We start from the raw sequence: 24,281 nt of genomic DNA, 5'->3' as shown, positions 1-24,281 counted from the left end.
TTTTTTATTTCATGGCCAATGTGATACTATGTTACTGATTTCTATTTCAGTTCCACTGTGGTCAGAAAATATGCTTTCTATGACATGAATTCTACTAAGTTTTTGAGACATTTTTATGCCCCAGAATATGGTCTATCTTGGTGAGGTTCCGTGTTTACTTGAAAGCTTCAGGAATATACATGAGCCTTTCTGTTGTTGGGTGAAGTGTTCTATAAATGTCAATTAGGTAAAGTTGGCTGATAGTGTTGTTCAAGTCTTCTGTTCTTACTGATTTTTGTGTGTCTGTTTAATCTATCAATTATTAAGAGAGATGTTGACATCTCCAATTTTAATTGTGGACAGTTGTCTATTTCCCTTGTAGTTCTGTAAGTTTTTGCTTTATGTATTTTGAAACTATGTTATTAGGCACACAAAAGTTTAGGATTGTTATATCCCTTTCATGAATTAATTTCTTTATCATTACTAGGAATAAATAAAATCATTTCATAATACTCTTTTCCCTGAAATCTATTTCGATTGACATAGCCTTTCCAGCTTTTATTTGATTAGTATAGGCATGGTATATCTTTTTCTTCCATCCTTCTGCTTTTAATCTGTTTGCATCTTTTTACTTAAAGTGTATTTTTTTATTTTTTAAAATTCATTTTATTTTAGGTGCATACTATATCGGGCATTTCTCCCCGTGTTATCCCTCCCCACCTTCCCCACCCCCTGCTGTCTCTCCTCTACCCCCACCCCTCAACTGCCCCCAGTGTGTGATGCTCCTCTCCCGGAGTTCACATGTTCTCGTTGTTCAACACTCACCTATGAGTGAGAACAGTAGGTGTTTGGCTTTCTCTTCTTGTGTCAGTTTGCTGAGAATAATGGTTTCCAGATTCATCCAAGTCCCTACAAAGGACACAAACTCATCGTTTTTTATGGTTGCATAGTATTCCATGGTGTATATGTACCACATTTTCTTTGTCCAGTCTACCATTGATGGGCATTTGAGTTGGTTCCAGGTCTTTGCTATTGTACACAGGGCCGCAATGAACATACGTGTGCATGTGTCTATAGCAGAAGGATTTATAGTTCTTTGGGTATATACCCAGTAATGGGATTGCTGGGTCAAATGGAATTTCTAGGTCTAGATCCTTGAGAAATCGCCACACTGTCTTCCACAATGGTTGAACTAATTTACACTCCAACCAACTATGTTAAGTGTTTTCCTATTTCTCCACATCTTCTCCAGCATCTGTTGTCTCCAGATTTTTTAATGATCGCCATTCTAACTGGCGTGAGATATCTCAGTGTGGTTTTGATTTACATTTCTCTAAGGACCAGTGGTGATGAGCATTTTTTCATGTTTTTTGGCCTCATATATGTCTTCTTTTGAAAAGTGTCTGTTCAGATCCTTCACCTGCTTTTTCATGGGGTTGTTTTTTTCTTGTATATCTGTTTTAATTCTTTGTAGATTCTGGATATTAGCCCTTTGTCAGATGGGTAGATTGCAAAAATTTTTTCCCATTCTTTTGGTTGCCAGTTCACTCTAAGGATGGTTTCTTTTGCTGTACAGAAGCTCTGGAGTTTAATTCGATCTCATTTGTCTATCTTGGCTTTTATGGCCATTGCTTTTGGTGTTTTAGTCATGAAGTCCTTGCCTATGCCTATGTCCTGGGTGGTTTTGCCTACATTTTCTTCTAGTATTTTTATGGCGTTCAGTTTTATGTTTAAATCTTTGATCCATCTGGAGTTAATTTTAGTGTAAGGTGACAGGTAGGGGCCCAATTTCTGCTTTCTGCACATTGCTGGCCAGTTTTCCCATCACCATTTATTAAACATGGAGTCCTTTCCCCATTGCTTGTTTTTGCTGGGTTTGTCAAAAATCAGATGGTTGTAGATGTGTGGTGTTTCTTCTGGGGTCTCTGTTCTGTTCCATTGGTCTATGTCTCTGTTTTGGTACCAGTACCATGCTGTTTTGATTACTGTAGCCTTGTATTATAGTTTGAGGTCCGGCAGTGTGATGCCTCCCGCTTTGTTCTTTTTGCTTAGGATTGTCTTGGATATGCTGGGTCTTTTGTGATTTCATATGAAGTTTAAAGTGTTTTTTTCCAGTTCCGTAAAGAAGATCATTGGTAGCTTGATGGGGATAATGTTAAATCTGTAGATTACTTTGGGCAATGTGGCCATTTTCAGGATACTGATTCTTCCGGACCATGAGCATGGAATGTTTCTCCATCTGTTTGTGTCCTTTCTTATTTCATTGAGCAGTGGTTTGTAGGTTCTCCTTGAAGAGGTCCTTTACATCCTTTGTTAGTTGTATTCCTCGGTATTTTATTCTCTTTGTGTAGCAGTTGTGAATGGGAGTTCACTCTTGATTTGACTGTTTGTCTGTTATTTGTATATAGGAATGCTTGTGATTTCTGCACATTGATTTTGTATCCTGAGACTTTGCTGAAGTTGCTTATCAGTTTGAGAAGATTTGGGGCTGAGATGATGGGGTCTTCTAGATATACAATCATGTCATCTGCAAACGGAGACAGTTTGACTTCCTCCTTTCCTAATTGAATATCCTTTATTTCGTTTTCTTTCCTGATTGCTCTGGCTAGAACTTCCAATACTATGTTGAATAGGTGTGGTTAGAGAGGGCATCCTTGTCTAGTGCCTTATTTCAAAGGAAATTCTTCCAGCTTTTGCCTGTTCAGTATGATATTGGCTGTAGGTTTGTCATATATAGCTTTTATCATTTTATGATAAGTTCTGTCAATACCTAGTTTATTGAGAGTTTTTAGCATGAATGGCTGTTGAATTTTGTCAAAGGCCTTCTCTGCATCTATTAAGATAATCATGTGGTTTTTGTCTTTGGTTCCGTTTATGTGATGGATTACATTTATGGATTTGTGTATGTTGAACCAGCCTTGCATCCCCAGGATGAAGCCTACTTGGTTGTGATGGATAAGCTTCTTGATGTGCTGTTGCAGTCTTTTTGCCAGTATTTTATTGAAGATTTTTGCGTCGATGTTCATCACAGATATTGGCCTGAAGCTTTCTTTTTTAGTTGTCTCTACCTGGTTTTGGTATCAGGATGATGTTGGTCTCATTAAATGAGTTAGGGAGGATTCCCTCCTTTTGTATTGTTTGATACAGTTGCAGAAGGAATGGAACTAGCTCCTCTTTCTATATCTGGTAGAATTCAGCTGTGAACTCATCTGGACCTGGACTGTGGTTGGTAGGCTATTGATTGCTGCCTCTACTTCAGCCCTTGTTATTGGTCTATTCAGGGTTTCAACTTCCTCCTGGTTTAGTCTTGGTAGAGCACAAGTGTCTAGGAATTTATCCATTTTTTCCTGGTTTACTGGTTTATGTGAGTAGAGCTATTTGTAGTAATCTCTGATGGTGGTTTGTATTTCTGTGGGATCAGTGGTGATATCCCCTTTATAGTTTTTTATTGCATCTATTTGATTCTTCTCCCTTTTCTATTAATCTGGCTAAAGGTTTATTTTGTTGATCTTTTTGAAAACCAGCTCCTGGATTTATTGATTTTTTGGAAGGGTTTTTTGTGTCTCTGTCTCCTCCAGTTCTGCTCTGATCTTAGTTATTTCTTGTCTTCTGCTGGCTTTTGAGTTTTTTTGATCTTGCTTCTCTAGCTCTTTCAATTTTGACAATAGGGTGTCGATTTTAGATCTTTCCTCTCTTCTCTGGTGGGCATTTATTGCTATAAAATTTCCCTCTCGACACTGCTTTAAAGGTGTCCCAGAGATTCTGGTAAGTTGTGTCTTCATTCTGGTTGGTTTTGAAGGACATCTTTATTTCGGCCTTCATTTCATTGTTAATCCAGTCGACACTCAGAAGCAAGTTGTTCAGTTTCCAAGTGGTTGTGCGGTTTGAGTGTGTTTCTTGATCCTGAGTTCTAGTCTCATTGCGCTGTGGTCTGATAGACCGTTTGTTATGATTTCTGTTCTTTTGCATTTGCTGAGGAGTGATTTGCTTCCAATGGTGTGGTCAATTTTAGAGTAAGTGCAAATGTGGTGCTGAGAAAAACGTATATTCTGTCGATTTGGGGTGGAGCGTTCTGTATATGTCTATTAAGTACGCCTGGTCCAGCTCTGCATTCAAGTCCTGGATATCCTTGTTAATTTTCTGTCTCGTTGATCTGATATCGACAGTGGAGTGTTGAAGTCTCCCACTATTATTGTGTGGGAGTCTAAATCTCGTTTTAGGTCGTTAAGAACTTGCTTTATGTATCTGGCTGCTTCTGTGTTGGGCGCATATATATTTAGGATAGTTAGCTCTTCTTGTTGAATTGATCCTTTTACCATTATGTAGTGTCCTTCTTTGTCTCTTTTGATCTTTGTTGGTTTGAAGTCCATTTTATGAGAGACTAGGATTGCAAACCCTGCTTTTTTTTTTGTTCTCTATTTGGTAAATCTTCTTCCATCCCTTTATTTTGAGTCTCTGTGTGTCTTTGTATGTGAGATGGGTTTCCTGAATACAGCATACCAATGGGTCTTGACTTTTTATCCAGTTTGCCAGTCTGTGTCTTTTGATTGGGGCATTTAGGCCGTTTGCATTCAATGTTAATACTGTTATGTGTGAATTTGATCCTGCCATTTTGTTACTCATTTTTTGACAAGTTGACTCATTTTCTTATCGCATTTTTGGTCTTTGCCCACTGGTTTGCTTTTGCAGTGACTGGTACTTGTTCCTTTCCATGCTTAGTGTTTCTTTCAGGAGCTCTTTTAGGGCAGGTCTGGTGGTGACAAAATCTGCTTGTCCGTAAAGGATTTTATTTCTCCTTCACTTACGAAGCTTGGTTTGGCTGGATATGAGATTCTGGGTTGAAAGTTCTTTTCTCTAAGGATGTTGAATATTGGCCCCCACTCTATTCTGGCTTGTAGGGTTTCTGCTGAGAGATCTGCTGTGAGTCTGATTGGCTTCCCTATGTGGGTGACCTGACCTTTCTTTCTGGTTGCCCTTAGCATTTTTTTCCTTCATTTCAACCCTGGTGAATCTGACGATTATGTGCCTTGGGGTTGCTCTTCTTGAGGAATACCTTTGTGGAGTTCTCTGTATTTCTTTAATTTGAATTTTGGACTGCCTTGCTAGGCTTGGGAAGTTCTGGATAATATCCTGGCGCGTGTTTTCCAGCTTGGATTCATTCTCCCCATCGTATTCAGGTACACCAATCAAGCATAGGTTAGGTCTTTTCACATAATCCCATATTTCTTGGAGGCTTTGTTCATTTCTTTTTACTCTTTTTTCTCTTGTCTTGCCTTCTCCTTTTATTTCATTGAGTTGATCTTCAATCTCTGATATCCTTTCTTCTGCTTGATCAATTCGGCTATTAAAACTCTTGTTTGCTTCATGTAGTTCTCGTGCTGTGTTTTTCGTCTCCATCAAGTCGTTTATGTTCTCTAAGCTGGTTATTCTAGTTAGCATTTCGTCTAACATTTTCTCAAGGTTTTTGGTTTCTTTGCATTGAGTTAGAACGTGTTCCTTTAGCTCAGAAAAGTTTGTTATTATCCACCTTCTGAAGCCTGTTTCTGTCAATTCGTCACACTTCTTGTCGGTCAAGTTGTGATCCTGTGTTGTTGAGGAGTTGTGACCCCTTGAAGGAGAAAGGTGTTCTGGTCTTTGGTTTCATCTTTTTTGCGCTGGTTTTTTCTCATCTTTGTGGATTTACCGGGCAGTGTTGTCAGGGAGCTGCTTCATGAGGTCGCTTGTCTGCCTGTGGAGGCACTACTGGGTTTCTAGGGACTCCTTTAGGTTACTAGGGAAGCTTCCTGTGTCTTTTTTGTTTATACTGGGAGATTAGGCCTGCCTCTTCCGCTGACCTGTAGGGGCTGCTGGGGTGTCAAGAACGCAGTCCCGTTGCTACTACGTAGGTTTCCTATGTTTTTTCTTAAAACGTGTAACCCAGTCCCACCCCTCTAGTGGTGGGTTGTGCCTTTCTTCCACTGGGCTGGATCCTTCAGGGTTCATCTCAGACTGTGGCACTGGCTGCGCAACCCACTAGAGTCAGAGCTTCAGCCCTCTGGGGTTTGTAGGGGAGGGTATGGACCCACCCAGCCGCATCCAGTTGTCTCCTCCTTTCAGCTTCCCCTCTCTCCGGTAGTGGGGTAGGGGCCCACCCAGCCGCTCCCACTTACAGCTCCCTCTCTCCTGGTGGTGGGAGGGGGCGATAGCTCAGTCCGCCAGCTCTTATTCAACTCCGCACTTATAATTCCCCAGTGCTTGACTGGCAAAGATCCCCTGTTCTGTGTATTGCTGAGGCTTTGGGGGAAGCACTGTATCTGGACCAGAGTGCCATAGGGGGAGCCTCTGACTCGCCAGTCAGACGCACTTTCTGGGTGAAGCAGCACCCCTCCCCACCTCGGTCTGCCCTGAGTGGGCTTTGCTCACCATCAGACCAGACCCATTGAAATATACCTGGTACCTCGGTTGGAGCTAGGAGATCTCTAGATTTCTGCATCTCTCTCGCTGGGTGTTGTGTGGTGGAGTTGTGTCTAATTGGCCATCTTGGACCTTTTATTTTTTAATTATTTTTTTGAGATGAAGTCTCGCTCTTGTCTCCAGGCTGGAGTGCAGTGGCACAATCTCAGCTCACTGCAGCCTCTGCCTCCCAGGTTCAAGCGATTCTCCTGCCTTGGCCTCCTGAGTAGCTGGGAATGCAGACATACGCCACCATGCCCAGCTAATTTTTGTATTTTAGTAGAGATGGGGTTTCACGGTGTTGGCCAGGATGTTCTCAATCTTTTGACCTTGTGATCTGCCTGCCCCAGCTGTCCAAAGTGCTGGTATTACAGGCATGAGCCACTGCACTGGGCCTAAAGTGTATTTTTTATAGACAGCATGTAGTTGGGGCTTGCTTTTTAATCCACTTTTATAATCTCTGCCTTTTAATTGGACTCTTTGGACCATTTACATCTAATGTAATTATTGATATATCAGGTTAGGTTTAAACCTGACATCTTGCTATTTGTTTGCTGTTTATCCCATCTCTATCTTTTTTTCCTCTTTTTCTGTGCTTTTTTCGATTATTTTCTATGATTCATTTTACCTTCTCTGACTTATTAGCTATAATTCTTTTTTTCTTGTTTAGTGTTTGCATTAGGGTTTGTACTGTACATCTTTAGCTCATCACAGTCTTCTTTCTTTCTTTTTTTTTGAGATGGAGTCTCATTCTGTTACTCAGTCTACAGTGCAGTGACACAGTCTCAGCTCACTGCAACCTCTACTTCCTGGGTTCAAGCGATTCTTCTGTCTTGGCCTCCCGAGGAGATGGGATTATAGGCATTACAGGCATTACTCATTTATTGTAAAATAAAATAAAAGATAAAACTGAAAATAAAAAAAAGCAAACTAATTGCTAAATGAAGACAGAGTCCAAAAAAGGATTTAATGCCCAGGTCTGGCTCATCAAAACATAATCTAATATTTGCCACCAGGGCTGTAACCCAGTAGTCTTACGTTTAAAAAGCAATTAGAGTATTTCACAGGTGCACAGTCAAATTGTCACGTCCCAGTGGACAACAAACATTTCAGGGTAAAAACTGACCTCCTCAAAACATCTAACAACTGTCTTTTTTATTTCTTCACCAAAAAGTAGTCATCCCCTCTTAACCACAGAACATACATTCTAAGACCCCCAGTAGATGTCTGAAATGTCAGGCAGTATCAAACCCTACATATACTACGCCTTTTCCTCTACATACATACCTATGATAAAGTTTAATTTTTTTAATTTTTTTGAGACAGTGTCTTGCTCTGTCACTCATGCTGGAGTGCAGTAGCGTGATCTAGGCTCATTGTAACCTCCATTTTCAAGATTCAAGCAGTTCTCCTGCCTCAGCCTCCTGAGTAGCTGGGATTACAGGCACGCACCACCATACCTGGCTAATTTTTGTATTTTTACTAGAGATGGGATTTCACCATATTGGCCAGGCTGGTCTCGAACTGCTGACCTTGTGATCTGACCTCCCAATCCCTGCTGGGATTACAGGCATGAGCCACCACGCCCGGCTCACAGTCTACCTTCAATTGATGTACCACCATGTATATTCTAAGAACTTTATAACTCTGTACAGGCATACCTCAGATATACTGCATGTTTGGTTCTGGACTACTGCAATAAAATAAATACTGCAATGAAATGAATCACATGAATTTTTTTTTGTTTCCCAATGCAATAAAAGTTATGTTTATACTGTACTATAATCAAGCAAGTATGCAATCCTATTATGTCTAAAAAAACAATGTACACAGTTTTAGAGTACTTTCTTGCCAAAAATGCTAACAATCAATGTGAGCTCTCAGACAGTGGTAATCTTTTTGCTGGCAGAGCCTTTTACCGTGATGTTGATGGCTGATCAGGGTGGTGGCTGAAGGTTGGGGTGGCTGTGGCAGTTTCTAAAAATACGATAACAAGGAAGTTTGCCACATCAGTTAACTCTTCCTTTCTTCACGAATGATTTCTCTGTAGCATGTGATGTTGTTTGATAGCATTTTACCCATAGTGGAACTTCATTCAAAATTGGAATCAAGCCAGGTACAGTGGCTCACACCTGTAATCCCAGCACTTTGAGAGAATGAGGCAGGAGGATCACTTAAGGCCAGGAGTTCGAGACCAGCCTGGCCAATATAGCAAGACCCCATCTCTTAAAAAAGAATTTTTTTTTTTAAATTATCTGGGCATGGTAGCTCGTCCTTATAGCGTCAGCTACTTGGGAAGCTGAGGCAGGAAGATGTCTTAAGCCTAGGAGTTTGAGGCTACTGTGAGCTATGATACCACTGCACTCCAGCTTAGGTGATAGAGTGAATTCCTATCCCTAAAAATGAAAAATTTAAAAATTTTTAAAAGTTGGAGTCAGTTCCCATTAAAAAAAATATGGAGTCAGTCATCTCAAACCCTTCTGCTATTTGCCATTATCAACTAAGTATATGTAATATTCTAAATCATCTATTGTCATTTCAACAGTATTCATGGCATCTTTACCAGGAGTAGATTCCATCTCAAAAAACCAGTTTCTTTGCTCATCCATAAGAAGCAACTCTTTATCTGTTCAAATTTTTATCATGAAAATTGTAGTAATTCAGTCACATCTTCAGGCCCCGCTTCTAATTCTAGTTCTCTTGCCGTTTTCACCACATCTGCAGTTACTTTCTTTATTGAAGTCTTGAATTTCCCAAAGGCATCCAAAAGGGTTAGAATAACTTCTTTGAAATTGCTGTTGCTGTTGATATTCTGAATTCCTCCTATAAATCATAAATGTCCTTAATGGCATTTAGAATGGTGAATTCTTTCCAGAGGTTTTCAGTTTACTTTGCCCGAATCCATCAGAGGAATCATTATCTGTGGCAGCTATAGCCTTATGAAATGTATTTCTTAAATTATAAGACTTGAAAGTCAAAATTCCAGCCAGGTGCAGTGGCTCATGCCTGTAATCCCAGCACTTTGGGAGGCCGAGGTGGGTGGATCACTTGAGGCTGGGAGTTTGGGACCAGCCTGGCCAACATGGTGAAACCCCATCTCTACTAAAAATACAAAAATTATCCAGGCATGGTTGTCCATGGCTTTAGTCTCAGCTACTCGAGAGGCACGAGAATCACTTGAACCCAAGAGGCAGAGATTGCAGTGGGCTGAGATCAAGCCACTATACTCCAGCCTGGGCAACAGAGCCAGACCCTGTCTCAAAAAAAAAAAAAAAAAAAGGTCAAAATTCCTTCTTAATTTATGGGTTGCAGAATGGATGTTGTATTAGCAAGCATGAAAACATCATCCTTCTCCCTATACATTTCCATCACAGCTCTTGGGTGACTAGGTAAACTGTCACTGTGCAGTGATTTTTTTTTTTTTTTTTAAGTATAAGATGATTGTTTACTTAGTCCCTTAACCTGTGGTAATTATTTGCTAACAGATAATGTGACCAACGAATATATTATGAGTCTGTAGGTGGTTCCTAAGGCTCACAGTTTTACTTTCATTAATAGACACTACCCTTTTTTTCTGCTTTTTTTTTTTTCTTTCTTATTATACTTTAAGTTCTGAGATACATGTAGAGAACGTGCAGGTTTGTTACATAGGTATACACATGCCATGGTGGTTTGCTGCACCCATCAACTCGTCATCTACATTAGGTGTTTCTCCTAATGCTCCCCTATTCTCCCCCCTCCTGCCCTACAGGCCCTGGTGTGTGATGTTTGCCTCCCTGTCTCCATGTGTTCTCCCTCCCACTTAGGAGTGAACATTCGGTGTTTTCTGTTCCTGTGTTAGTTTGCTGAGAATGATGGTTTCCAGCTTCACCCATGTCCCTGCAAAGGACATGAACTTACCCATTTTTATGGCAAGCAGTGATATTTTTAAGCAAATCTTTTTTTTCCTGAGCAATAGGTCTCAAGAGTGGGCTTAAAATACCTATTAAACCACGCTGTAAACAGGTATGCCGTCATTCAGGCTTTGTTGTTCCGTTTATATATAGAACACAAGCAGAGTGGATTTAGCATAACACTTAAGGATCCTAGGATTTTTCAGAATGGTCAGTGAACGTTGGCTTTAACTTAGTCACCAGCTAGGTTTGTCCCTAACAAGAGTCAGCTTGTTCTTTGAAGCTTTGAAGGTGGGCATTTACTTCTGCTCTCCAACTCTGAAAGTCCTAGATGGCATATTCTTACAATATGCACTTATCTGGCATTACCTTCCAAAAGAAGGCTGTTTTGTTTACATCGATAATCTGTTGTTTAGCCGTGTTCATCAATGATCTTAGCTAGATCTTTTGGATAACTCGCCGCCTCCCCTAGCATTTTTATGTTGTGGAGACAGCTTTCCTTAGACCTCATAAACCTCTGCTAGCTTCTAACTTTTCTTTTGCAGCTTCCTCATCTCTCTGAGCCTTCATAGAATTGGTGAGAGTTAGGGCATTGCTCTGCATTAGGCTTTGGCTTAAGGGAATGTTGTAGCTTGTTTGATCTTCTATCCAGACCTTTCAGACTTTCTCCATATCAGCAATAAGGCTGTTTTGCTTTCTTTTTTTTGCTGTTGTTTTTTGGTTTTGTTTTGCTTTTTTACATCCATGTGTTCACCGGAGTAGCACTTTTAATTTCCTTCAAGGAGTGTTCTTTGCATTCATAACTTGGCTAACAGCATAAGAGGCTTTTCTCAGCTTTCTGCTTGCCTTCCTCACTAAGCTTAATCATTTTTAGCTTTTGATTTAAAGTGAGAGATGTGCAATTCTTCCATTCACTTGAACACACAGAGGCCATTGTAGGGTATTTAACTGGCCTAATTTCAATATCGTTGTCTCTCAGGGAATTAGCGAGGCCCAAGGAGAGGGAGAAAGGTGGGAACAGCCTCGATGGGGCAGTCAAAACACATAAAATATTTATCAATTAAGTTCACCGTCTTATGTGGGAATGATTTGCGGTGTCCCAAAACAGAGTAGTAGCATCAAAGATCATTGATCACAGATCACCATAACAGATTTAATCAATGAAAAACTTTGAGATGTGAAAACTCACGAAGTGAGCACATGTTGAAAAAATGGTGCCCATAGACTTGCTCAACACGGGGTGCCACACACTGTCAATTTGTAAAAACTGCAATATCCGCAGAGCACAGTAAAGTGAAGCACAATAAAATGAGGTGTACCTGTACCTCTTTCTCCCCTCCGATCTTTATGCTGTTATTGTGATATATATTACTTCTGCGCGCTATAAACCTCACACTACATTTGTTAGTACTTTTCTTCAGTTATCTCCTAAAGACATTTAAATAATAAGAAAAATAATCTTATATACTTATTTAGCATTACTGTTTCTGCTCTTCATTTCTTTGTTTAGATCCATATTTCTGGCTGAGCGTGGTGGCTCACACCTGAAATCCCAGCACTTTCGAAGGCTGAGGCAGGCAGATCACTTGAGGTCAAGAGTTCAAGAACAGCCTGGTGTGGTCAGCATGTTTCACCCAGCATGGTGAAACCCCACCTCTACTAAAAATACAAAAATGAAAAAAATCAGCCAGGCGTGGTGGTATGTGTCTGTAATCCCAGACTGAGGTAGGAGAATTGCTTGTACCCAGGAGGTGGAGGTTGTAGGGACGCGAGATCACTCCACTGCACTCCAGCCTGAGCGACAGAGCGAAGATCCATCCCCAGAAAAACCAAAAACATATTTCTGTCTTGTGTCATTCTCCCTTCTGCCACAAGGACTTCTTTTTAACATTGCTTGTGGCACAGGTCTGCTGGTGATAAATTCTTTCAGGTTTTGTATATCTGGAAATTCTCTTACAGTAATATGCTGAGGCATTTGTAGGGCTTACTAAATTTATTCCTTTTTTTTTTCTTTGAGACAAAATCTCACTTTGTCACCCAGGCTAGAGTGCAGTGGCACAATCTTGGCTCACTGTCTCCCAGGTTCAAGCGATTCTCCTGCTTCAGCCTCCTGAGTAGGTGGGATTACATATGTGCACTGCCACGCCCAGCTAAAGTTTTTGTGTGTTTGGTAGAGACGGGTTTTCACCGTGTTGGCCAGGCTGGTCTCAAACTCCTGACCTCAAGTGCTCTGCCCATCTCAGCCTCCCAAAGTGCTGGGATTACAGGCATGAGCCACCGTGCCTGGCCAGTTTCTTCCTGTTTCTTAGGGATCATACTTTATTGTCTGATATCCACACAATCTTTTGAAAACCATTGTTTTCATGTATTTTGTCTTTTTTGTTGTTTCAGGCAGGAGGGTAAATATGGCCTGTGGCCCTTATTGTGTCATCTTGGAAAGTGAAACACTAGCCAAGAATTAGAGAAAGGGCGTAAAGTGGTTGGGGCAAGATTTTTTCAGAATTGATACGTAATGGGCATGTGTTAAGGCAGAAAAGGGAGAAGAGTGTATTTTAATCCAGAAACTGGGATTTGTTAGATAACACAAAAGTACCTCTGTACAAAGCAGTCTATAAACAAGCAGTTAATTAGCAAGTTAATGCCTTTTGAAGCTTCTGAGTGGGACATATTAAATCTGAAACGGGCCATGTATGTTGGCTCATGCCTGTAATCCTAGCACTTTGGGAGGCTGAGTCGGGAGGATCTCTTGAGCTCAGGAGTTCAAGACCAGCCTGGGAAACATAGTGAGGCCTTGTCTCTATTAAAAATGAAAATAAAAAATTAGCCAGATGGGAGTGGCTCTTGCCTGTAGTCCCAGCTACTCCAGAGGCTGAGGCAGGAGGATTGCTTGAGCCTGGGAGGTCAAGGCCGTGGTGAGCTATGATTGCACCACCTCACTCCAGCCTGGGCAACGGAGCAAAACTCTGCCTCAAAAAAATGAAAAACGAAACAAAACCTTGAAGAAGTGCTGATAGTCTCTGGGGACCTTCCTTTAAATCTCAGTGCAGTCCTCATTGTCGGGTGGCTTTTGAGTCTGCTAGCCTGGCCTTGAATGGTGTGGCAAAAACAGTAGTTCATTGGCGTTGAGTAACAGGAACAGATGTGAAATGGCTTCTAGAAAGACTAGCCAGAGGGAGTCCCCGGTTGGAGTTGAAGAAAAAGGTTTTGGAAAAGTTGCAGAGCACCTTCCCCTGAACTCTCTCAGTTGGGATGAGATGGAGTCTCATTCTGTCACCCATTTGGGAGTATACAGTGCTGCAATCTTGTCTCACTGCAACCTCCGCCTCCTGGGTTCAAGCAGTTCTCTCACTCAGCCTCCTGAGTGGCTGGGATTACAGGCACCCAGCCAGGCACGGTGGCTCACGCCTGTAATCCCAGCACTTTGGGAGGCCGAGGCTGGTGGATCACGAGGTCAGGAGTTCGAGACCAGCCTGGCCAAGAAGGTGAAACCCTGTCTCTACTAAAAATACAAAAATTAGCCAAGCATGGTGGTGGACACCTGTAATCCCAGCTACTCGGGAGGCTGAGGCAGAGAATTGCTTGAACCCAGGAGGCAGAGGTTGCAGCGAGCCAAGATCGTACCACTGCATCCCAGCCTAGGAGACAGAGGGAAACCCTTTCCAAAAAAAAAAAAAAAAAAATCTCATATTGGAACAGTTGTTTTGATCTGGCAGCTTTGGGCAGACAACATCCCATGTCTGTTTGCCTGCACAAGGTGTGAGTGAAGAAAGAAAGCAGGGATAGGGTCTGCTTGGGCTGCCATGGTAGCAAAATAGCTCAAGCAACAAAAGTTTATTTTCTCTCAGTGGAGACTGGAAAGCCCCAGATCAAGGTTCTGGCAAGATGTGGCTTCTGGTGAGAGGTCTCTTCCTGGCTTGCAGATGGCCACCTTATCACTGTGTTTCCACATGTCTTGTCCTTGGTGCATGCAGTGCGGGGAGAGAAATTAATATCTATCTTTTCTTAGGAGGCCACCAGTCCTATCTGATTAGCACCTCACCCTTATGAACTCATTTAATATTAATTACCTTCTAAAAGCCCTATCTCCAGATAAGCCACATGGGGTTTGGGCTTCATCTAAGTTTGGAGAGGTGACACAAACGTGCAGTCCACAGCAGAGGAGATGAGATGCAGCAGCTGCAAAGGTGCCTGATGGCTATGACAGTTCTTTGGTTAGCCTCTCAGTTCTGGTTGCATTATGGCCATACCCTCCACAGGCCTTAGCCCTGGTGGCATACCTTCTGCACACCTCCAAACCTACAGCTTTCAGAATTAGATTTGGGTTCCAATAGTTTGTTGAAATGATTAGAATCAGCCTGAACGTACTGTCCTGGGGTGCTGTTGAGATTCTGTGGGGAAAGGAACAGGTCTCCTGAAGACTTTGTGTTGCTCATCTGCAGGTTCTTCTTTGCGGTCCAGTTGGTCCAAAGCTACATGAGCTTCTTGATGACAATGTCTTTGTTCCACCAGAGTCATTGCAGGAAGTGGATGAATTCCACCTCATTTTAGAATATCAATCAGGTAAGGAAATGAGTAAGTAATGGTGGCAAGACCAGTCAGGGGACTGTGTATTGTCAGATTGGGGTGTGACCATGCCAGAAGTTTATCTTTGTAAATTGGTAGGATCCTGCTTTTGCCATACTGAAGGTTTCCCGACCTATTGGTTCTACTGAAGTGACACTGGTCATTCTCTCAAGGGAGACTGACAGAGTATTACAACATGGAAGAAAATTCCCAGGTCTGCAAACAGAATTGCTGTGAACCAAGAGAAATCGGGCTGTAGGAAAGCAAGCATCTCACATAAAAATGAAAATGTGTTAAACACACATATATAAAGTTTTCTTTTATTACTAAGAAGAGAAAGAAAGGCAGGTAGCATCCGTTCAACTGTGTGCTGGATTCTGCCCTAGGCCTTTCTGACTGGCTGTTCCAAGCTGCTTGGGGTTAATTCCAAGCTTCTGGCAAGTTTCTCTGCAGCATTTTATTTCTCCTTGGGGGTGTGAGTGGAAGTGTTTTGTATTTAGCAGTACTATGTTTCCCATCAGATGTTCTAATGTTGCTAAATCCACATCCACTGCATCTGATGCCCGCTTTCCGGCAGACTGTACGTGTTACATGGATTAGGCATCTGGTTTCTGAGAGAATCTAAATACTTGGACATACTTTGATTCTGTGTATATGCTGCTATATTTTTCCCTCTGCTCAGAACTCACTCTTGAGTTTCTGATTCAACACATTATTAATTCACTTTAAAGACTCAAGCATCTAAACAGACTAATTGATACCTTAAAGCAGCACTTAATACTCTTCAGTGAACTACTTTCAAGTCAATTAAGACAATCTTCTCCACTAGAGTGAGTAACGTAAGGCATGAACTATGTTGTTTCTTAAGCATTATGCCTTTCTCCAGGTAGAAAAGAACATGTTCTGACTCCCTTTCAGGTGCTTACTAGAATCAGTTGGGAATTAAAGAAAGGTAGGGTCTGAAAATTAGGGACACACTGTTGATGTAGGCAATTCATACTTAATGCTACACAAGTTTTGGATTTCTCAGCTTTAGTTTCCCTAATGGGAAGTAAGTGTGATTGTTTTTAAAGAATTAATCCTTTGTTGTGGTAAGGATTAAGAGGTTGATTGGTGTGCAGAAACTTTGTGAACAGCTTGGATGAAAAGAATGACCTGCCTGTGGACTGGAAGGGTCTGGAATAGCTGAGGATGAGCTCTGAGGAGCTGCTGCCGTGAGGTCCAGATTCATCTCACTTCTTTTGGCACCCACAGCATGAACTGGGGACCTTTGATTCCTGGTTTCTGTCATTTTCCCTGGGGACAACAGAGTGGAGAGTCATGTCTTCATCAAGACTTTGGCGTTGTATTGGACACCTGTGCCTTGTGTGTAGTTAAGGAGACCGCACAGTTCACCTCACAAAGAGTGTCTCCATCCTTGGGTTTATAAGCTCCACACTTCAGTTTTTCTTTCCCATGCCTTATTTTTCTGGGTACAAAGCAGTGGACTTTGGTTAAACTTTATGTGAGGTGACATTTTCCTAGGCCCCAGGAGGGATCCTAGTCTGGTGGCAGCAGTCCTGGGCCCAACTCTCAACAGAAATCCATCCCCAGCTTCTCTGTAACCTCATTGGGGAAATTCCAAAAGGATTGGTCCACTTTTTTTAATCACATTCTCTCTTACCAGGCCTCCCCAGAGAAGCCCATTTTCAGGCTTGGGCTGGGAATCCAGTGAGTCTCTACACAGAGGTTTTGCTGACTTACTGGCTAAGGGCAGAATGATACATTGAGAAAAGAGATTGCTTGCAGAAATGAATACAACACCTCGTGAGGAAAGAGGGGCGCTAACTACCATTCCAGGCAGAATTCCACCCATTTGCTTCTCCGGCCACCCCTCCGCCCTGTGTCCTTTGGAAACAGCAAGCAGCTCTGCACGGTCCTTCTTGTCCTTACCTTGTGGAAGCCTGTTTGTGTTTGCCCCTGTCACTTCCTGAAGAAATCAGTTTATTTTGAATACTGTGTGGCTGTTTGCTCCTGGGTTAAGTTAGGTCGTGTTTCCTAGCGGTGTCACTGTTGAAGGGTTGAGTCCTTGTCTTCCTCTCTGGAGAATATCAGTGTAATGTATTTTTCCCCATTGTACAGAGTCTTTCTTGACTTGCAGAATGTTGGATTTGGAGTTCATACCCGTATTTTTTGTCATGGGCATTTAGGTCATCAGTCTGTTCTCCTATTGTTCTTTTGTTAATTCATTCCCATGGCTGTATGCCTGGCGCAGCATGACACCGAAGGAATGTGATAGAAGGTGACACAGGCCCTGTCCTCAGCTGACAGTTTACTGCCGGAAATTGACACCTGAAAAAGTAATTGCAGGCCAGGCGCAGTGGCTCACGCCTGTAATTCCGGCAGTTTGGGAGGCCGAGGCAGGCAGATCACCTGAGGTCAGGAGTTTGACACCAGCCTGGCCAATACTGTGAAAGCCCATCTCTACTAAAAATACAAAAAATAGCCAGGCCTGGTGGTGGGCACCTGTAATCCCAGCTGCTTGCGCCATTGCACTCCAGCCTGGGCAACAGCGAAACTCCATCTCAAAAAAAAAAAAGTAATTGCAAAGTTATGTACTCAGTCCTGTATTAGGGTACAGTGGTGGCCCCAGAAAGGAGGTAATCAAGTCTGCTCAGGGGTGGTAGAATTAGGGAAGGCTTCACATTTAGGGAAGAGCTAGCACTTGAACTTGGTCTTAACCAGTCATTCCTCCAAAGCAACTCACAGAGAAGCAACTGGAGCAGCCAGATAATCTGAGCCTTTAGATCAGGTGCCCAGAAACCACTGGTGGGCAGGAGGGAAGAGGAGATGCAGTGAGTTTGGCTGTTGGGAAGGAATTCAGCCTGCTTAAGTTCCAACTAAATGAAAGATGCTCAGGGCACTGCTGTGAGGAAGAATGTGCTTACAGTGACAGCCTGCGCTATCCGCGGGGCGTGCGTGCTGCGCGCTGTGTGCCGGTGTTTGGAAGTCATGCTGCCGCTCTGTACTGTCTCTCCTGTGTTTGAGAGCTCAGTGGACGGTAGGGCTCTCCTGGAACTCGGGGAGAGAACTACCTTAAAAAAGGCATATAGCACCCATACTTTCTGTTTCTTGGTTGAGTTTGGATTTAGGTATTTGGTTTGTTTCTTCCAGTGCCATGCTGACCTTAGACCATTGTTGTCAGGTCTCCTCAGCCAGAAACCAGCCTGCTTGGAGCCAAGGCTCCTGTGAGGTGCCTGAAAGTGCCCCCACAGCTAGGAGACCTAAAGCCTCTTCCTTTTCTTCCCATTGTGTTGACTGGGTTTTTCCAGGGGAGGAGTGGGGCCAGTTAAAAGCTCCCCATGCCAACCGATTCATCTTCTCTCACGACCTCTCCAACGGGGCCATGAATATGCTGGAGGTGTTTGTGTCTAGCCTGGAGGAGTTTCAGCCAGACCTGGTGGTTCTCTCTGGATTGCACATGATGGAGGGACAAAGCAAGGAGCTCCAGAGGAAGAGACTCTTGGAGGTAATGGCACCGTTACAGAATTTCACAGATCTCAGCTGGTGGTTTTCTTCAGGTTCCAGCCTCTCTTGGCGTCTGCTGCCTTGCCTTAGGTCCTGGCCTCCCAGGAACATATCTTGGCAGCTGGCTGTGGAGCTTCCCTCCTGCTGCAGTGAGGCACCTCACTGTCCCTTCAGACGTGGGCAGCAGCTTGAGTAGGACAGGTCAGAACATCTTCATGCCTGAGCCTCTGCATCCTATGCTAAACCGACCATGGCTGCAAGCTGCAGGGTTTGTAGTTCGTGTCCTTTGTGTTATATCTGTATCATCTCACTTCACATCAGCTATGCTGTGACTCCCACAGATTCGTACAGCAGTCGAAGTGAACAGCTCTGTTAGGTCCCAGGAACAGACTGGCCACACGAATATACAGGGACATTTCTTTGTCATCTCTGAATCTGTATCCCTGATGGCTCTGCACAGCCTAGGCTTCCCTGGTGGGAAAAGTGTCCCTTGTCCACAGGTGGTGGGGGACCCACATTGCTTGCAGCTCTCGTGAGCATGCAAAGAAGGCCATTACTAAGGAACTGCCTCAGGATCTGATCTTTTCTTGCCTTTCCTGACTTCCTTCTATTTCTAATGGTAGTGCTTCTCTTCTTCTCTTTGCAGGTTGTAACCTCCATTTCTGATATCCCCACTGGTATTCCAGTTCACCTAGAGCTGGCCAGTATGACCAATAGGGAGCTCATGAGCAGCATTGTGCATCAGGTAACCACATGGGACCATCGTTCGGCCCCAGTCCTCTCAGAGCCTTGCAGAGAAGCTTGTTTGTGCACTGGGACCATGTGTTTGGGCTCAGGGACTGGCTCACTGACATGTAGGTTTGTGTCACTCAGACCCAAGTCCATGGAAATCCCAATAAGAATTTAGGACTGTTCTGAAACAGTGTCTCCTACCAGGTTAGAATGACGGCAGTGTAACTGACAGATCTGTCGATCGTATATCTGGAATGGGAAGGTTGAAAGTGAACGGAGAAAACTGAAAGCCCAGCTCAGCTGCTTTCAGTTGAATTTCAGGGAACTCAAAGAAAAGAAACTTTGGGGAATCCTTACTCCTTTCTCAGGCCTCTGGGTGTTCGCCACCTGCTTCTGGGCAGCAGCAGCGATTCGGATAAATCCGAGCAGGTGAGGCTTCAGAACACAAGCTCTGGAGGCCTGGGTTGGCATGCCAGCCTTGCACTCACGGGCTTCATGAACACCTGGCAATCTACTGTTAGTTAACCTTAATTGGTAATATATTCATTTGGTTAAAAAAAACACACACACAGAAACTATGAAAAGATATGCAATGAAGCCTCCTTCCTACTTCCTCCCCTTCCCTGCTCGTACCCTTCATCTGTTTCTTTCCAGAGTTCTTTTGTACAAGTGTAATAAAGTACAGAAATATATTCTGATTTTTTTCATCCCCTTTCACCCAAAAAGCTAGCATGGCCTACTGAATATACTATTCTGTACTTGTTCTTTTTTTCACTAAATATATCTTAGAGATCTTCCTGCATCACTGACATGGAGAGTATCCTTTCACGGCCACGTGGTTAAAATGAATGTGTGGCTGTACGTCTGTTTACTTAGCCTGGACCTTCTTGATGGACATACTGCTTTTCACTGCCCTTTGCTGTTCAATACAGTGCTGCAGTGAACAACTTTGTAAATGATTTTATTTTGCCTGGGAGCAATCCATATGTATGAGAAATTCTCAGACGTAGAACAGCTGGATTGGAGCCTAAGAAAGCATTTGTAATTTTGAGATTGCCAGATTGCCCTCCATGAGAATGATAGCAGTTTACTTCCCACTGGCAATAATTACAAATGCTTGTTCCCTCATATCCTTGCTACCAGAACGTTATTTAAAATTTGCATTTATATCTGACAGGTGAAAAAATGGCATTTCAGTATACAGTCATCCATTGTCATCGGGGCGGGGGGAGGGCGGTGGTGTTCCAGAACCCCGGCCAGATGCCAAAATCTGCAGATGTTTAAGTCCTGCAGTTGGCCTGCCCTATCTGCAGGTGCCACATCCTTGAATACTGTTTTCCATCTGAGGTTGGTTGAACCCACGTATATGGAGGACCAACTGTAGTTTGCGGTTTTTTTTTAGACTTTTTTTTTTTTTACAGTAATATTAGGTCCACAGGAAGATAGAGCAGAATGCAAAGAGTTCCCATATGTTCCCAGTCCGCCAACACATAGCCTCTCCCACTACCAGCAGCCTCCACCAGAGTGGTGCATTTGTTATAGCTAGTGAGCCTACACGGGCACGTCGTCAGCACCCGAAGCCCATTAGTTTACGTTGGGCTCACTCTTGGTGTTTTTCAGTATAGCTTTTGTTTGCGTTTTTCTGCTCACCTTTAAAAAACATGAGCCATTTCTGTTTCATTTTCTCTGTAACTATCTACTTAACCCTTCTGAGCCTTAGTCTGTACAATGGAGGCAGTCCCTCCTTCCTAGGTCACAGTTAGAATTGGATGAAATAAAGCCTAAGGCTCAGTGCCTAAGAAGAACATGCAGGAAATGAAAGCTGCTACTGCACCAGCAAAGTGTAGGGCATTAAATGTTTAAAACCGGGTTATAGATGTGCACATATGTACAGGGACTCCTCCTGCATGTGCGGTTCTCTGGTTCTAAGGAGGGAAGCGCTAAGAAAGACAGACAGGGGGGTAGATATGGTGGTTCCCCATCAGGTAGAAAACAGGGGCTCCTGTGTGGTCATCTTTTCCATGCAGCGTTATTGCTCAATTCTTCCTAACCCACAGCTGCGTAAAAACCTTAGCTCTAACATGAAACGGTATTCTTTTTTGTTTCTTGATGTTTTATACAAAAAAATCATCGCAACCCTGACCAGCATGTTGCTCGAGGTCTCCATTTTACTGGTACTGCTGCCGACATTCAGGAACTAAGAGCCATGCCCCATCAGGGGCAAGAGTATCTCCTGTGCGTGCACAGGCAAAAGCTAGGGATCACGGAAAGAAACACAAAATGTGGACATCTCTGCCTGTTACCTTAGAGTGGCATATCACAGGAGAGTGGGTCTGAAACAGTGTTACTGCAACGTTCCAGTTTCTCCCAAATGATAATGAAGGTGGAGACAGAGTTGTGATAGCTAAAACAGTGACTTCAGGGCCAGGGAGCCCTGTGGCAAGGAAGAAAGCTACCTGCCTGTGTTCTCTGTCATTTATTCACTGGCTATGTCGTAAGACATCTTAGGAGCCAGGTTATCTCCATCAGAAAGAGACCTGTCTTTGTTTTTGTTAGCAGGTCTTTCCTGCAGTGACCTCCCTCGGGCTGAATGAACAGGAGCTGTTATTTCTCACCCAGTCAGCATCTGGACCCCACTCCTCCCTCTCTTCCTGGAACGGTGTCCCTGATGTGGGCATTGTCAGCGACATCCTCTTCTGGATCTTGAAAGAACATGGGAAGAGTAAAAGCAGAGCCTCGGACCTCACCAGGATCCATTTCCACACGCTGGTCTACCACATCCTGGCAACCGTGGATGGACACTGGGCCAACCAGCTGGCAGCTGTGGCTGCAGGAGCTCGCGTGGCTGGGACACAGGCCTGCGCCACGGAAACCATAGACACCAGCCGAGTATCTCTGAGGGCACCCCGAGAGTTCATGACTTCCCATTCGGAGGCAGGCTCCAGGATTGTCTTAAACCCAAACAAGCCAGTAGTAGAATGGTACAGAGAGGGAATATCCTTCTACTTCACACCAGTATTGGTGTGTAAAGACCCCATTCGAACTGTAGGCCTTGGAGATGCAATTTCAGCTGAAGGACTCTTCTATTCGGAAGTACACTCTCACTATTAGGAAGATTGTTAAGGTAATTTTTCTGAGGAAGGATAACTTAGCCAACTTAAAAATTACAGGGAGAAAGTTGCGTGGAAAATAGGATCGGAGGTGTCAGAACTGTTTGTAAATCTAGCTGGAAGACAGCCAAAGAAATAAAAGCAGATTAAACTGTATCAGATACATTCCAGCCTGTTGGCGACTCCATAAAAACATTTCAGGTTTTAATCAGAATTTAGCTATGAGACTGGATTTTTGTTTTTTTATGTTGTGTGCCACAAGGCTAAAAACTCAGTTCCTAAATCCCCAGTTTGTGCAGCGCCATCAAGTGTTGTAAGCCAAACTTCTTCACCCTTGAGAGCATATCAGCTGGAGAAAAGCACTCCCCCCTTGCCCACTTGAGAAGTGCACGCCCACTCACCCAGCACCCTGGTCTCTAGGAAAGCTTCGTGTGAGGTTCCTCTGTCTCTCAGCTCAGTGCTCATGGGCAAGGATCGTGATTTCCATTCAGCGTTACAATGACAATATTTAATGAGCATACCTGATTCTCAGTTTTCTGCTCTCAAAATTTAGGACAGAGCCACTAAGGACAAAACAGTCCTTCCTGTGCTTTGTGATGGCAGCAGGGGCTGGGGAGCCTCTGAGGGACTCTTCATTCTGCAGTTGTCTGGAAGCCTGAGTGGCGTCGTGAGATGAAGGATTGTACTTTCCTGTCCTGGCTCTGTAGTCGGTAGGCTGGCTGGTAAAAGGCTCACGAGGCCTGGGCTGAACCTCGTTGCCTAGCTTTGGATGTGCTTCCTGCAATAAAGACTGATTTTTGTTGATTCTGAACCTTCAAGGAATTTGCTTTTTACAACTGGAATATGCTCCTGTGTGTGTATAACAGATCATGTATGTTTTATGTTTTCATTGATCATTAAAGAGTTTGACCTAATAAGAGCTCCAGGATCATTAACAAACTTGTCATGTTATATATTTATTTTTTTATAAATCAAGACGTCTCTGTGCTTTTAAATATATTAAAACAATTGACATTTCAGGAATCCTGTCTGTAACTGGTTTTTTGTCTCTGTCACCACTCTGGAACCAGGTATGACGAAAACCATTCTAATCTTCATTGTGATGTGTGTGTTACTTTGCTCTTGAGGTGCTTGCAGTCCGTCACACTGAACCTGAGCTCCAGGCCTGTCCTCTGGGGTTGAAAGTGACACAAAGTACTGGTGTGAAGGAGCCCAGTTAAAGCTGAATTGGAGCATAGCAGTTTGAGAGCATGGTGAGCCTTTTCAGCTTGTTCAAAGGACAATATGCACATGGCAGCTGGTGGCGGGCCTGCCTAGTTCAGGGGTCTTCATTCCCCCCAGGCTCACAGCAGCTTCTGGAATCTCAAAGCTACCTCAGGCTCTTCATTTATGACCTCCCTTTCCCTGCATTCTAGGTTTAAGCTGCATTCTAGGCTTAAATTAAGGAAATCTCTGGCTGCTACCTTATCCTTCTCTGTCTCCCAGATAAGTTAAAAATAATCAACCTTCTAGTCTATTTTTATTAGAAAGGCTTGTATGAGATTTCTGTTTTCTCCAGAAGAACTGAAATATTTATATTCTAAACCTAAGAAGAATACTAGGAGTCCTGAAGTGTTCTCCACATGATCTTTTCTTAGGGTCTAAGTTGACTACTCAGCCCCTGGCCCTGAGTGTATATTCTGAGCAGGTTCTCCACTTTTTTTTTTTTTTATTGGTAATGCCAATAAAAACTAGTTACAGAGTATAGTCAGCACATACCCTAGAGCAGTGGCTTTCAAATAATGGATCTTGAACTAATAGCTGCTAAATCCACTTGGTAGTTAACACAGAAAGTATAAAAACACATCATACATTACTAGGGTAAGTATAAGTAAGCATTTTTTTGTAAAATATCAATGACCATGTGTCCAAATGAGTGTATATAGATTTGAACATATGTATGTCCGCCTGCAGAATGTCCCATCTTTTCTGTGAAGTATCTAAGCAATAGAAGCAAGAGTGTGACGGGTATTTATCACATAGGACAGATTATGCAGAGGTGAGTTGGAAGGGTAGAGGATAAGCT

The 24,281-nt window shown here is 43.1% G+C and overlaps 1 protein-coding gene across 9 annotated transcripts in view; it reads left to right on the top strand.

The window, feature by feature from the left end:
• ADPGK (ADP dependent glucokinase) overlaps positions 1-23,313 on the top strand; it is a 40,368-nt gene extending 17,055 nt beyond the window's left edge. For 6 of the 9 annotated variants that reach the window (XM_032244747.1, XM_032244753.1, XM_032244745.1 and 3 more), the window contains 4 exons: positions 14,744-14,864; positions 18,179-18,375; positions 19,021-19,119; positions 21,663-23,313. In XM_032244747.1, the coding sequence (XP_032100638.1) occupies positions 14,744-14,864; positions 18,179-18,375; positions 19,021-19,119; positions 21,663-22,217 (972 nt within the window). In that variant the 3' untranslated portion in view covers positions 22,218-23,313. The remainder of the gene's footprint in view (positions 1-14,743; positions 14,865-18,178; positions 18,376-19,020; positions 19,120-21,662) is intronic. The other 3 variants (XM_032244746.1, XM_032244751.1, XM_032244748.1) reach the window with 3 other exon arrangements.
• The last annotated feature ends 968 nt before the right edge of the window (positions 23,314-24,281 follow it).

The sequence above is a fragment of the Sapajus apella genome, unplaced genomic scaffold, assembly GCF_009761245.1.
Source record: "Sapajus apella isolate SASKATOON/1434 unplaced genomic scaffold, GSC_monkey_1.0 scaffold55, whole genome shotgun sequence".
NCBI classification, from domain to species: domain Eukaryota; kingdom Metazoa; phylum Chordata; class Mammalia; order Primates; family Cebidae; genus Sapajus; species Sapajus apella.
The sequence above is the reverse complement of the archived record's forward strand: the minus strand, read 5'-3'. Positions and strand labels throughout refer to the sequence as shown.